This window comes from Microcebus murinus, chromosome 14, assembly GCF_040939455.1.
Source record: "Microcebus murinus isolate Inina chromosome 14, M.murinus_Inina_mat1.0, whole genome shotgun sequence".
In the NCBI taxonomy this organism is placed as follows: domain Eukaryota; kingdom Metazoa; phylum Chordata; class Mammalia; order Primates; family Cheirogaleidae; genus Microcebus; species Microcebus murinus.
This window is the reverse complement of record NC_134117.1, coordinates 58580697-58595991: the sequence shown is the minus strand read 5'-3', so window position 1 is coordinate 58595991 and position 15295 is coordinate 58580697. Positions and strand designations below refer to the sequence as shown.

The 15295-nt window shown below is 40.5% G+C and overlaps 1 protein-coding gene across 1 annotated transcript in view; it reads left to right on the top strand.

Moving 5' to 3' along the window:
- The window catches only part of LRMDA (leucine rich melanocyte differentiation associated), a 1003464-nt gene that overhangs the window by 799706 nt on the left and 188463 nt on the right, over window positions 1-15295 (top strand). The window contains exon 6 of the mRNA XM_076010120.1: window positions 4040-4124. Coding sequence (XP_075866235.1) covers window positions 4040-4124 — 85 coding nt within the window. The remainder of the gene's footprint in view (window positions 1-4039; window positions 4125-15295) is intronic.

Sequence of the window (15295 nt, the reverse complement as noted above, 5' to 3'; positions counted from 1 at the left end):
TGAAGTTCTCACGTTGTAAGTCTCTTGTAGAGTGTGCTGTCCTTTTGTTGAATCTTTTCCAACAAGGTTGCCAAAGTTCTACCTTCTTTCCTGCATTATGGAAATTGCAGAGTATAGTATATTAGTGACTATTACCTTTATTGATGTGAGTTTAAAAAAAATATTAGCAGCTCTCCAATTGTGAGCAGGAGAGGAATCAAGAAACCTTCAGTGTGTACTTTGATATATCTTCGGCTGAAGGACTTCCAAGGCTGGAATGAGTATTTCAGTCCTTGTATTTACCAAGATCAGCTTTTTTCCATTCTATAGGTCATGCTCAATAGCTTTAGAAGAAACCGAAATGGGATATTTCATCCCAAAAAGCCAATCAGAGATGGCATTAATCCATGTTATCCAAGTACTAGAGAATTGTTAGAAGAAATTTTCTCTGCTTATAGGTTTATATCAATATAAGACTGCATGGATTAGAGAAGAAACAGGAGTTTTTGTTGTTTTCAATTTTCATGCTTAATCTTGAGAAATTTCAAAAATGTAGAAAAGTAAAAAAAACAAAATGAATATGAAGTTACCATCCAGAGCCTGTAGTTTCTAAGATTTCGACATATTTGTTTCAAGTAATCTTTAAATGAAAAAATGAGCCATTGTATATAAAGTTGAAGCCCCCCTTCCTCACATCCTATTTGTCCCCATCCTATCACCCTGCCCCTTGGCAAAGGTAACCATTTTTATGAATTTAATGTATATTTTAAAATATTTTTTAGATATTTTCCTACACACATAGGATCAAATAAGTACATATTTGCATAAATAATATTATACTACATTTATCATTTTGCAACTTTCATTTTCACTCCATATTAAATTTTCAGACCTATTCAAATTGAGATATATAAATCAAGTTTATTGCTCTTAAATGCTAAATATTCTGTCATATGAATATACAACATTTTATTTATCCATTTTCTTCAATGACAGACATTTGAGTTATTTCTAATTTCTTCTGTTATAAATAATGCTGCAATAAACATTGTTTTATGTCTCAACTTGCAGACCTGTGTGAAATTTTCCATAGTGTATATCTTTTAAATGAAATTGCTGTACCAATTTTCAATTTTATTAGATATTGCTAAATTACTCTTGGAAGCTGTTTAACCAATGTACGTTCCCACTAGCAAGGGCTGAGAGAATAACAGTTTCATTTCCCTTCATTCTCTCTGGTACTTGTTATCCTGGGACTTAAAAGTTTGCCAATATGATGCGTGCAAAAATCATATCTTGTTTTAATTTTCATCGCCCTTAATACTGATAAATATGAGCAACTTGTCTTATGCTATGGGGCATTTAGGTTTTCTCTTCTTTGAATTTCCTGACATTTTTTTTGTCTATTTTTTCTATGATATTTTGTATTGATTTGAGGACATTCTTTATGTATTTAGGACACTAATGTTTTGTTGTAGATGTTGCAAATATTTTCTAACAGGATAATTTAAAAAGCAAAATGTGAAAATATAATTGAAGCAGTTAGAAAATTGGGTGAGGATTCAAAGGTTTGAGAGTCTTTATAGTTCTGAAGATTCAGATTTACCCAAATTTCCTTATTCTCGTTTTAGGTATCTCTTCTCAATCCGGGTAAAAGAAACCATTATTTAAACTTTTATACTTATGTTTCTATTATCTTGTACTCAGTAAACTGAATTGCTTCAGTTTCAGGATGAGTTCTTTATTCTTTAGCAGATTTTAAATATATTTTCTTGTTCACTTCTTTAATATGATAATTTTGCTTTTCTGAATCATGCTTCTAATCATAAGATTTAGAGAACAAGTGTGAACATCCCTATTGGAAATATCACATAGGCTTCATTTTGATAAATGCCAAGGCAAAGAGCTGGTAGTTGGAGTCCTGATTTGTAGTAGTTTTTCTAAACATGTGACCAGGGATGTCCCACCAAAAAGCATGGTTTATGAAATTGTTCTTTTCCTGGATTCTTTTCCATGACTTGAGTTTATCAATGGGCACTGATCAGAAAAATAATTTAGTGCTGGGCATAGAATGATGACTACAAAACAACCGAAGCTATAACATTTTTGCTCTGTCTATAACTGAAAACAAAACCAAATAGCTTTTTTACTCTTGGTTAGAACTCTAATGTTTTGCACAGTCAGAGGTATTTGCTAAAAGGTAGCATTTGTTCTCGTAATTTTAGAAAAGCTGTCATCAAATTGTCAACAGCCCAAATCGAGATTAAAAGTTCTAAGAAATATCGTAATACAGCCACCTAAAGCTCATATTGTATTTTAGGGGTTTTTTTTTAGCAATGAAGTGGAGCAGAAACATTGATGGAGAGAAAGGCGATGGCTTCTCAGGAAGGAAGTATGGTAGACCTGTGGAAGGACAGTCCCCATTCCCCTGCCCAATATGTCCTGCCTCAAGCATCAAATAGATGCTATATGTAGGATGCTGTCATTGTGTTTCTTATGTAGAGATTATAGGAGACCTTGAATACCAAATTGACAGACAGGTGACTATAGTATTTTATTTCTAATCTAGTTTCTGACTCTTTCAGATTCTTGCAATGTCCTAAATGTTTAATGGCATAGTATCTATCAAAAGTCTTATCTACTTTTTAAAATGTTCTTCTTGGTGACTGGGCTTTTGCCTTTTTGGACCCAGTAGCTTTGGATCAAGCTTTAAACACTCTATATTTGCCTTGGAGCTGGAGTGAAGAAATGCTACCTGAAATCTGTTTCTACCTAGGGACAGAGCTTCTGAATTTTACTCCATTCAGAACTCTTTCTATAAGTCTTCACTGAAAGCCGCTTAGTCAAACATCTCAAATGTCAGAAACGAAGTTTAAAGGGTTTTTCTAGCAAGGAGGTCTAATCTCCTACTTAGTTTTGATTCCTATAATATAGGTAATCTCTTTGGAGAAAAGGCCTGCTTCTAGGAGGGCAAATATATCCCATAGAATGTATTTCCTCTTCCGGAAAGAAAAATGTAGCATTAATAAAATTTACTTTTTCATGAGGCTTGGAAAGGTTGTAAGCTTAGGATTTTGATCCTAGCAGATGTTCTTTTTTGGATATTAAAAAAAAAAATCGCATTTGATTTAGAAATCTCAGGAGTTGCAGTGGCAATGCTTATTGTTACAAGCAACCACAATCTGAATCTGACATACTGGTCATCAGTTCTCAGTGACAGCTGACCCCACAGGTACTTTCTTCCTGCTTTAGTTCACAAGGATGTAGTTGTAGAGTTCTGGGGGTAGGGGGTGGACAGTGGTAGGAGAGAGAGAGTGAGTTAGTAGCCTGGGCCATCCCAGACACAGTTCCATGTTAAAGAGCTATTTGTGTATGGTGAAAAAGCAACATCCTAGATACATTTTATGTCATTTTCTTTTAGGCCTTGGAATGACAAAGTTTGTGGATAACCACTATAACCCAAATCCAAATTTCAGATAGATTTCTCAGTGCTATTGTTAAACTTAGGCAGAACCCCCATTGCACATCTGAGATGGCTTATGTCCTTACCTATGGTGACCTTCCGCTATCAAGTCTTAGGTCCTTGCCTTCTGCCTACTCCCATGCCTCTGGGCCCACCAAAACCAGCCCTGGTTTTCCCCATCCACCCTGGGGCCAAAGCTTAGCCCCTTCGCTGGTTTCCATAGAAATCTGTTCACAGGCCCAGCCTTTACTTTGTGGGAAGTACTAGGAGAAGGCCTGGGACAGAAGTCTAAGTCCATCCCTCTTCCTCCCTTCGGCCTCTCTTGTTTTCTTCCTACCTCTCCTTCCAGGTCAGCACGATGAGCAAACTGTCTCCTTGTCTCAGAGCTATTCCACCTGTACTGAGGCCCCTCACAGCTTTGGATCCTACCCTACCCCAACCAGAATATTATCTCAACAAAAACAAATCTTGCTTCCTAAGAAGAATCTTGGTGAATCACATTTTCTCCAAATTCAGATCCCATGGAGACATGTTTGGTAAATGGAGGTGCTTAATTATTGGTCTTGCTTCATGCTGATGTTTGCTTCTATTACACAGGTTTCCCGTGAGGATGATGCTGTCTCACCGGAGCACCACTACACGCCCCTGCCTTCTGCTTCCAGGGAACTGACCAGTCACCGAGGTTGGAACTTAGCTTTTTATTGCTCTCAGTGGTCACAGGGACACTTGGCTGCACAGAGCTGGGGGCTCAACACTGCTTGCTGCATTGGCATTTTAGAAAGAACATAGTGCTTTTTAAGTCCTTGATGAGAAAACCATACCTGTCAAACGTAGCAATTTTAACCCATATTAAACAGAATTTAGTGGCAGTCTACTGGGGAGGCAAATAAATATAATTTTGTGATTTTTTTTCTTTAAACAAAGAGATTATAGTACTTAAAAATTACTAAGGAGATTGTTACCTCTAGCAATAGTGATGGAGAGAAATGGGGAAACTCACTAGTATTTGTAAAAGTATGATTGTTTGGGAATATAACAGTTGACATCTATAATTTCAAAATGAATGAACTCTACATTATAGCTAAAAGGAATTCCAATTTGCCTGGTGATGTTGGAGGAGAAAAATCTATGTGCAGTTTTCAGAGAATTCACTGATTCTCAAAACATTAATTTGGTTTACTCAATTTTTCCAAAGCCTTGAATTCCTATAGCCATCTTTAGAGTCTTTGGTTTCAAAAGCAGGCATAATGGAGACATAGAATATCATTGGAAAATCCCCTATCCCTAAGCTGGCCTCTTGGGCCTTAGTTGGAATTGGTAAGGTCAAGAAGAGGCCATGCCATGCAACTTGTGTACTCCATTTTATCCTGGTTATGAGTACAGCTGTGTTTCTTAATTTGAATCTATCATCCAGGGTTAAGTATGCGTAGATTGAGGGTGTCACACGCTTCAAACATTGTTTGCCCAAGTAGGAATTCCCCTTGTATGTGTGGGGGACACTGAATAAGGACTATTCCATCCTCGACATCCCAGCAACATTGCAGGATGGGCGAGTAGTGGGAAGGGCCGTGGAGATGCCCAGAAAGTGGTGGAGTATAACCTCCGAGACAGCCTATGGGCTCTGGGCAAATGGAATGCTGTATTCTGCAGGAATTGATCAAGAGAGTAGTGCTGGATTCCAAGCGCCTATGACTTTGGACCCGTGTCACCCATGTGACATCCGGGCATAGTAGAACTTTTCTATATTTAACTATAATTTAGATTTAATTAGGGTCTAATCATGAGTCCCTTTATTAAGTATTTATTTGATGGAAATATATTTTGCTCAAAGTCAGATGGAATAAATATATGCTAATCTGCTACATTTTGAGCATGAACAGATTTCTTTCACTTAATGTTCTTACGAAGGTCTCAAGCGTATCCCTGCAGAGACTATTTTTGGGGAATTCCCCTACGCAAATAATAACACATCGAGAAGGAGTGACAAATTAACTCTTAAATTATGATGATATCCTCATGTGTTTATTTATTGGTTTCTTGTATTTGAATGAAGGTAATTTCACTTTATAGCTTATCAGATAACTTGCATGGGAACTGAAGTCTCAGAGATCTCAAGGCCACTTGTAAAATCTATCTGGCCATGAAATTGAGATTTCACAATGGGAGGATGTGATCAGATAAATGATAATCATCAGGAATAGGGCAAATATCGTCTATCATTTTAACAGTAACAAGAAACTGAGCTTTAAAGAAATGGAATATAAGATAGTAAGTTTTGAAAGTATTTTGAATAACACTTGGAATGTGGAAAAATGTCTGAAGTAGTTAGAGTTCATGTAAGTGCCCATGGATGACATCAGAGCCTAACATCCACGGGAAAAATGGGAAAATGTTATTTAACCACTTTGGTACTGTGCACACCGGCCGCGAAACCTTGCCCACAGCTGGCACTCATAGTCCGCACGGTAGTTGGTGCTGTGCATTCACGGCGAATCCGTTTTGCTCTTGTGTGATGAGGAAAGCTTTAAAGCACGGAAAGCTTGTTTTACTTTACAGGCAGCTTTACTTATAACGTAAATCAGAATAGGTAACATATACATATATGTTTTCATTATGTTATTTTTAAATGTTCACAATTTTATTTTGATAAATGAAAAATTAGAAAAGTCATATCACGGCTGTCGGCTAAAGTCGCTGTGCGTGTTCATCTGTGGCTATGGACTAGAGTTGATGCTTGTACCAAAGTGGTTAAAGGGAGCCAACAACCGACATCTCAATTTTATCAAGAAATATCCCTACACATTTAACACTGGTTTCCTGATCAGTGCTGAGGACTTGGACATTGAAAAAAGCAAGTGTGCATCATAAAATGACGTTCTTTGGGCCTGTGGTCATGAGGAGACCAGTAAAGAGTGGACCCAAGAAGTTCATTAAAGCTGGATTATTGGCCGGGCGCGGTGGCTCACGCCTGTAATCCTAGCTCTTGGGAGGCCGAGGCGGGCGGATTGCTCAAGGTCAGGAGTTCAAAACCAGCCTGAGCAAGAGCGAGACCCCGTCTCTACTATAAATAGAAAGAAATCAATTGGCCAACTGATATATATATATATATATAAAAAATTAGCCGGGCATGGTGGCGCATGCCTGTAGTCCCAGCTACTCAGGAGGCTGAGGCAGAAGGATCACTCGAGCCCAGGAGTTTGAGGTTGCTGTGAGCTAGGCTGACGCCACGGCACTCACTCTAGCCTGGACAACAAAGCGAGACTCTGTCTCAAAAAAAAAGGAAAAAAAAGCTGGATTATTGTTGGGCTGATCTGTGTGAGGAAAAGGTCTGTTTCAGCTTGGTATGAACCAACTTGGCTTGAACAAGCTTGGCTTTCCCCACCAGCAAATGGGGAAAGCTGTTGGCACCCAAAATGAAACCACTTAATGCCATCCTGGTTTTTTTTTTTTTTATATTTACATTAAGGAAGTTATTCCAAATTTCTGATCAAAAGTTCACCAAACTATTTGAGTGTAATTTTTTCATACCTTTATAGAAACAGCTTGCAAACATTTATGCAGAAGAGGCATAGTGTGAAGACAAATTACACCAATTCTTTCCCAAGTGACATCCTCCATGACGTCCGAAATTTGGTCTGTAAAGCCCTAACTGAAAGTTCTATTTGCAAATAACTTTTGAATCATCCAGTTCCCAATCTCTTTTCCTTCCGCACCAACAACTGCAAAAACTGAAGGGCAGTAGTTCACGTGCAAATTGCTACTTTTTTATACATGGCTTCATTTCCCCTTTACTTGTCCTTTGATGCAGCTTCCAATGTCGAGTGTGATAGGCCCGAGATTCACATCCTAAGAACTGTAGATTCAAATGCAAAGGAAGTCTGGGCCCAGTTCCATATGTAACTTACAGATAATGCTTACATCGTAGAGATAGTAATGTGTAGTGCCTCTGCTTCCTGCATGAAACTTAAACTGATCTGAGCTATGATTTCCCTCTTCTATAGGTACTTAGAATATTTGTTTCTACCTCCTTAGTGCAATTGTTCACATTCTGCTTTTGTGTAATAGAGCTCAGGTTATGTACGACTTAATATCCTCATAAATGAAAACTCCCTGAGAGGCAGTAGTAAGTCTAACTCTTCTCTTTCACACCACTGACTCCTACTCATTCTTAAGGTATTGGCTTAAATATCACAGCTCTAAGAGAAACTCCTCTGGTTCCCTCTACACATTCATATTAGGGCATGTGCCTATTCGGGGACCGTCTTCCTAGGTAAGTTGCATTAGAAGGAGGGAGGAGATGTCATCACCATGTGTTTGCAGTGCCTGGCACAGGGTGTCTCCTACTTAATCAGAGCTCAATATATATTTGCTCAGTAAAGAACAAGTGATAGAAACCCAGTGGAAGGGCAAATGTCTTAGTTACCTATGTGAGGTGACTTGATTGCATGTTAGAAAGGAGACCCAGCTTCCCCTGGGGCTGAGCACACTAAGGGAAGGGCCAGCCATGTGGACCTCAGGTCTCAGCTCTGTTGCTTTCAGAAACCCAAATATCATGGATGGAAGTTATAGCTACAGATCCTTTACTAGAGATCATTTAGCCATGAAGCTCAACTTCTAAGTAGATGATTATTTTAATGTTAGAGTTTTCAAACATTGGTGTTCTGATGGTAGGGAAGGGAATGATGTATTGGTGATGGAATATTCATCAATGGAATAATGACGGAATTATTTTACTATAACAAAAACTCTCAAAGAAGGGTCTGAAAGGGCTGGACTCGCAGTAATATATAGATTGTAGTACACACATGGATTTGGAATGGTCCATTGGAATTCTCTCTGAGAGCATTGACCGAGATTTTGGGAAGATCTTTGGATTATAGGGGACAGAGGGCTGTGTCAGTGATCTCACCTGTTACCTAGTGGCAATCTACATGCCGTGTCCTCACTGAGTGTCCATGTTACGAAGAACATTGGACCATTTGTTGGAGAAATGTCTGTTTAAAAATACAATGTGTATAAAACATGCCCCAGCATGCCAGGTATTGCCACTGTTTATCTGGCAGCTGTTAGAAGTAGAATTCGCATTTCTATAGACCATGTGTCTTTTTTGGAAAACGTTTCTAATTAGAATGTAGACCATACTATTCTCAAGACAATCCTATAAAGCGAGGAGGGCAAATATTATTCCATTGAACAGAGGAAGACGCCAAGAATTGCTGGGGGTGATCAAGCCACTTAGTGACAGAGGCAAGGGGAAAGAAACCAAGGCTCCATGCCATTGAGTCCCAGGTCACCCCTGACATTTGTCCTTCACGCAGGACGTAGGAAGCCAGTGCGGGCAGGGCTAGCTGTAGCATTGCGCTGGAGGGGAGAGGAGAAAAAGGAGGGAGAGAGGCACGGCCTGGAAATGTCCACTGCTGGGGTGAATTTCCAGAGCCTGTGTTAAAGCTGCCAGGAGCCCCAGCATCCTCATGCTCACCTGCTTCTGTTCAGAGATTTGCCTGCGTTACTCCTCTCCCCGCCACTCTGCTTTTGAATTACAGAGCAATAAAATCAGGAGCAGAGAAATGTGAAAAACAAAAGAAGAAAATGCTCCATATCAATCTGGATTCCAACAGAGAAAACAGAAGACACACTGTGTATTTAAATTATGAAGGGTTTTAACATAAGGAATTAAGAGGTTGTGCCTCTACACAGGGCCTCAGCCTCAGCATCGAGCTCGTGATTCTCAAGGGCTTTCTGGAAAATTTCTGTGGATCTCAGGAGCATCTAGGAGTCTCCCACTGACTTGCTCATGTGCAGCACCTGCCAGGATTCTCGAGTTCACCTGGAAACTGCTCCAAGTACTGCAGCTGTCCACACATTGCCCTGCCCCTGAATTCATCCTCCAGGGCCTCTCTTGGGCTGACTCTAACCAAGATTGATTCACTGAAGGCAATTCTGGGAAATGTAGTTCTCTGAGCTGGCTGCAGAGAAGACCACAGGAGAAGATGGTGGTAATGTTAAAACAGGTAATCCGGCCCATCTACCATAATCCTACTTTGCCAGCACCTATCACGTGGAGGATCCCATTCCAATTTGTCTGCATATATATTTTGCAAAATAATTGCAGGCCCAGTGAACATCCCTGAATTATTTATTTCCTGATGCTTATGCATTCTTGAAGACATGCCATTGTTAGCTTACCATATTAAGCATTGGACTTGAAATGTATAAAAGAAAGAAAGCAAAAAACAGAGGAAAAATATGCTATGAAAACTTGCTGGGGATGATAACCCTCCTTTGACCATTGTCGGTAATCTTGCCATTATTTTTATTGACACAGTTGTTAGATGCTCATCTTCCTCTCCAACCAGAGGCTTGGTCTGTTTGTGTTCGAAATTGATTGCTGCAACTGTCACAGAGTAATTTATATGGCAACTTATCATAATTAGTTATCGTTTGCAGTTTCCTTAATGTGAGTTGCATTTTATGCTTAGCAATTGATTTTTCTGTATATCTCCACGAAGCAGCTCGATGTGTGCCATCCAAAAAAGAAGAAAAAGACAGAAAGAAAAACTGTGGGTGTTTTTTTTTTTTTTTTATTTTTTAAGACATTTTTACCCTGAGATATCATAAAATATATTTTCACAGCAGCCATAAATACAGAGTGTTTTGCTTCAACTCATTAAATCAGCCAAAGTGAAATGAATAAAAGGAAAATTAAATGGATGCCTGGGAAGAGGTAGCAGTGTAGACAAAGATATTTGGGATGGGGAGATGTTGGCCAGAAAAACTTCATGCCATCAAGTGGAAGGCTTTCAGGAAGGCTTGAAAGGAAGCTGCATAATGCCTAAACTGTTCATCACAATTTGTTTTGGGCTCAAAGGATTTGGAGGCAGAGGGGCAGAAAAATATACTTTTCATCACCCATCGTAAGGGTCAAGGCTGATACCTCTATAACAAAAGATAGGTTAACAAGAGAAAAATGTAGCAGATTTATATTAATCAAAGTTTTACATGATTTACATGGGAGCCTTCAGAAATGAAGACCCTAAGACTCTGAAAAACTGTCTATTAGGTTTGATGAAGAATGGATACAAATGTCGAAGTGTGATTAGACAAAGGGTAGATCTAATGGTAATAGATTGAGTGGGAAGCCCAGCAAGGCCTGTCGCCTCAGATTCCTATTTGTCTCTCACTGTAGCATTCCTTCCTCCTAGGTATGGGACAGGTCCATTTTGGAATGAGGGTCTTCAAGGAAGAAGAGAGAGAATGACATTTTTAGGTTTTATGGCTTGCTTAGGGGGAGAAGGGTTCTAGTTTCTGTCATCCCCTTGGGGAAGAGAAATTCTGATTTCTATGACTCATTTCAGGGGAGAAAGAGGGATAGAGACAGTGGGGCTAGAAAAGGCCACAGAGACCTTCCTTCTGAGGCCTCCCAGGGTATTTCAGTTCAAAGCAATCAGCATGCTAAGGTGCCGTAACTTGGGGAGTTGTGTTCTGAGCCCTGAAAGAAGCAACCTGTCTCTTTTAGCCAATTTTTATTTTTTATTTATATTTCTACCATCTTGCCATGTCAACACAGGAAATGTGAAAGCTAAGTAGGTTTGATCATTATAAACAGCATCTACACAGAGTAATAGCAAAGACTCGGGAAAATGGATGCGTTTATTTAGGCTAGCATAATAGCTCAGCATCAAAGAGGCTCTTTGCCTACTGCCCATTGGTTCTCATTGACCATCTAAAAAGATGGAATAAACAATCTGACAGTTCTGGTGGCTTTGCCAGGTAAGTCTTACCTGGGATCAGACTCTATGATTAAGGCAGCCTGCTTATAGATTACCTTTTGTCTTCTGGAATGTTTTGATTAGTCTTTTGAGGGAGCTAAGCATCAGATGATTTCTCAAAAAATTGTCACTGATTCATTGAAGGTTCATAGAAGCATGACAGATTCAACTTTCCCCCATGGAAAGTGTATTGAAAAGTGGTTTTAAAAAAAAAAAAAAGGGAGAAAGAAAAAAAGAAATACAACTTCCTGGTGGCAAGGACATGTTTGTTCTGGGGGTCCTGTCAGATCAGAGAATAGCCATGGTACCCCTCTTTTAGAGTCCTTGCCACCAAGCCCTGGCTGTGTGGGGGGAAGAGTGTGTTGGTTCCTTTTGCAGAACTATTATTAGCCTTTTCTAATTATGTAAAATGATTTCCTCTGATGACATTTTCAACAGAACCCATTAGTTTAGTTTTCTTTCCTTCATAATGCTTTTATGGGCTCATAATCTTGGTGGAATTCTCAGATGCTGAGAGATGCTAAAGTTTCCTTTATTTTAATCGAGGTGACTAGTGATTTGACAGTAGTGGTTGACAGGTTCATTTTATCTGCGTGGCAGTGGGAGTCTATTTTCAGTGTGTGCACCCTGTTCCAAAGTAAAAGGACTTTACTAAGTGCTGAATAAATTGTACTTTCTTTTGATTCTAGACCTTGCTGAAATGGTTTAAAAACTCTGGTCTGGGTCATCAAATTCATCTCCCTGCTACTTTGCAGGGTCAATAGCTTCACTCTGTGCTGAGCCGGGCTGGGTGGATTGGAATGGAGGGTAGTGTAGATTAAAACTTCCGCATATATATAGATAAATGCGCGTGTGTGCACTTGCTGTCTGGGAGGGTGGCAGTGATGGAAGAGCAAGCCAAGTGGAATCTGAAGATGGATGAATCTGTTAGACTATTACCAAGACTGGCGTGGAGTTTAGCCAGCGACTCCAAGCAACCTCCTTTAAGCATTTGAAATCCATAGGGGTCCATTTCCTAGGATGATTTTTCATTTGCCATCTCCGGGATGGCTTTATTTCTGCTCTTGGGGCAGAATTGTGGTGTACTCATAGACACAGAAGGGCTACGAGTCTGTGTCTCCTGTCCCAGCAGCAAAGCAAGAAGGGAAAAATGGATCCTATTTCTTCCTTGCCCTCCACACCATAACAAACCGTGTGTCTGTAAAATGACAGGTCAGAAAGACAGCCCTTCCCCCAACAGACAGTCCGTGTAAAAAACGGTGAAGACATGCTCCCTCTATCTTAAAAAATGGAAACCTAGAATTTACAGGGTGGAAGATTCTAAATGTGTTAATGTTTTCAGAATCACGGGCTGTTTCTTGCCCTTTTCATTACCAGGGAAGAACTGGGCATGGTCAAAAATGGCAAGGATTGCTATGAGCACAGTCGTTCAAGGATCCCTCCAGCATGTCTTTATTTAGTACCCAGTGTATACAAAATACATGTTGGGATCTGCAGAGAATTCAGAAATAAAGAATTATCATTTCTATCTTCCAGTAATTTGCAGTTTCATTGAGGAGATCCCCAAAACAAAGTAATGCCAAGCAAACAAGATATGTATTATATGTATTATATAATAAAGAGTTGCATTACATGGTTAAAGGTGCTATAAATATTTAGAAAAGATGGGAATCAGTGAAAGCTAGAATCTTCAGGCATAGCTGTTTGGAGGATGTCGGCTTTGAGCTTTGAAGAACATGTAGGGTGTGGGTAAGTGGAGTGCAAAAGAGGGGCTTCCCCTAATAGGGAAATGGGTAAAGAAGCAGCATGGAGGTAAGAATAAATAGAACTGATTAGAGAAAGGGATCCTATTCAGAAAAAGTAAAAACAAAGTTTCCTTATGTAGAATGGGTCCAGGTCATGGCAGGTCTTGGACAGGCCGAAGGGTGTGTCTTTGATTTAAAACTGTGCTATGAGATTATGAATCTGCAAGCAGTATGCAGGGGGAGCTGGGAAGAGGAGAGCTTGGACTCCAAGAGGCCACAGTGGGATGGGACTGGAGGGAGTTTGTTCCAGTTTTAGAAGGGGGAGATTTTCAGATTCCGGGCTCTGTGTCTGTGATGCCTCCAAAGAGCAGGCTTCTAGCAAAGGTAATTTAGGAAACAACGTGGTAACAGATGGGGAAGACAGCTGGGGCCAGGATAGACGCTGCCAGTGGAGCGGGAGCACAGGCCACGTAAAGAGAACCTGAAGGCCACCATGGAATTGTCGTTTGAAGTTGCCGATGGTTTTGGGCACTAGGGTTCAGGCATCAGAGAAGAGGGACAAGTCAGTGTTTTTCCTCCCTACATTATTCAGTCTATTTCCGGTGTTGGCTTTAGAAACCTAAACGTGGAGCCCAGGATAATGTTGAAATCATCCCACATGCCAGGACGAAGGCCTGGCGTGGCTGGCCAGGGGCACAGATACGGGAAGGAATATGAGAAACATTCCGTGGCAGACACAATAGACTGAGTGACTGATTGTATTTTGGGATAGAGACAGAGGCACAGAAAGCTGCGAGGAAGCCAGCGTGGTGGGTGGGAAGCTGCGCTGTCTGCCTGCTCCCCCATCTGGGTTCTTCCCGTGGCAGATTCTCCCCATCGCTCAGCTGAAACCATAATCCGGCCTGTTACATGGAAGACTGGTGGGGTTAATGTAGTGGAGCTCGTGGCAACAGGAACAAACATGCAAAAAGCAGGCAAAGCAGCCACAGAAATTTGTTCTCATTCTCATCTTTGGCTTAAAGATGAGCTACATTCTTTTAAAAACAAATGTAAGTGCCCAGTGTGTTTTCTTCCTGAATCTTGGGCTTCTGGAAGTGAGCGATGGGAGGGCAATGCTTTTGGTCTAAATGGTTCTGCCGAGATCTCTGCCTAGTGTTAACTGCCCGGCCCAGGTTCTTCCAACTCCTTTTGTTTCCCTGTGTCCTGCAGCAGACTTTACCCCTGCCCCAGGTTTCTCCTCGTGTCGTGGTTTTTACAACCTTTTTTGGAACAAATAAACAAACATCTGGAATCATGTGGTACATTTAATTAAAAAGTTTGCATTTGGCCAGAAATGGTCAAATCATGAAAAATGGCCTGTCGGTGAGCTCAAGAAGGCCAAGCGATGACGTTGTCGGCTGCAAATGGGTTGAAATTGAGCGAGGTGAACACCTGCTCGGCACAGCCTTCTGTCCTCTGGCTTCCTCCTTCCAGCCATTAATATTTACTGCGGCTCCTTTATCCATTCTAATGAAATTTTTGGGTTGGGGCTGGTCTGGGGAGACGGTTGTTACTTTTCCAATAACCTTGGATTTGTTGGGATGTGTGTACTTTATAAAGGGTGTGGTATTGGGCTTTTTTGGCCTTTTCATTTCCCTTGTTCAGAATTCCATATGCTCCAGGTCACTGCGGGGGCCTCTCTCTGTTTCTTCAATCAGTCAGTCAATAGTGGTTTTCACGAGAGCTCCTAAGGTGTGGGACCCTGCACCAGGGCGTGTAGAAGATACAAGAGAAAGTGTGGACTCTGCCTTCAGGAATCCTACAGTCTAACTGGAGACAAAGTCCTACATGCATGTAGAAAGCAGAGGCCAAGCTAGATGTACGTGTGCAGAGAAGGTAGAGATCAGTGAAGATAGAAAGATTTGGAGGTGGTCTTGGATGAAGGTGAGAACTGAGTTGAAAGGAACTTTCTCTGGGTGGTTTCCAAGTGTGAAAGAGAATTTGAGGAAAGACCAAAAGTAGAAGTTTGTGTCTAACTTCTCGTCATAATCTAGGTGACAGTAGGGGGCAGACAACCTTAAAGCAGGAGTTGGATAGCATTAGTCTTCATTACTGATTAGCTTCTCCTCTGCAAGGCATGTCTAGGGGGAGTAAAATATAAGTTTTGTTTGCACATTAAGAGAAGAATGTTGAGACAATCTGGCTTTGCAGAGTGTCTTGCTCTGATATGTCTCCTACATGGAGATTTATACCCAGGATGAGGTTATTCTTAGGATAAAATAACAAGTTTATCTTGTTGCAAAGAATGCAAGGGAAATGGCCAGGGGCCGAAAATACAGCCAGTGCCATTTAGGTTAGAT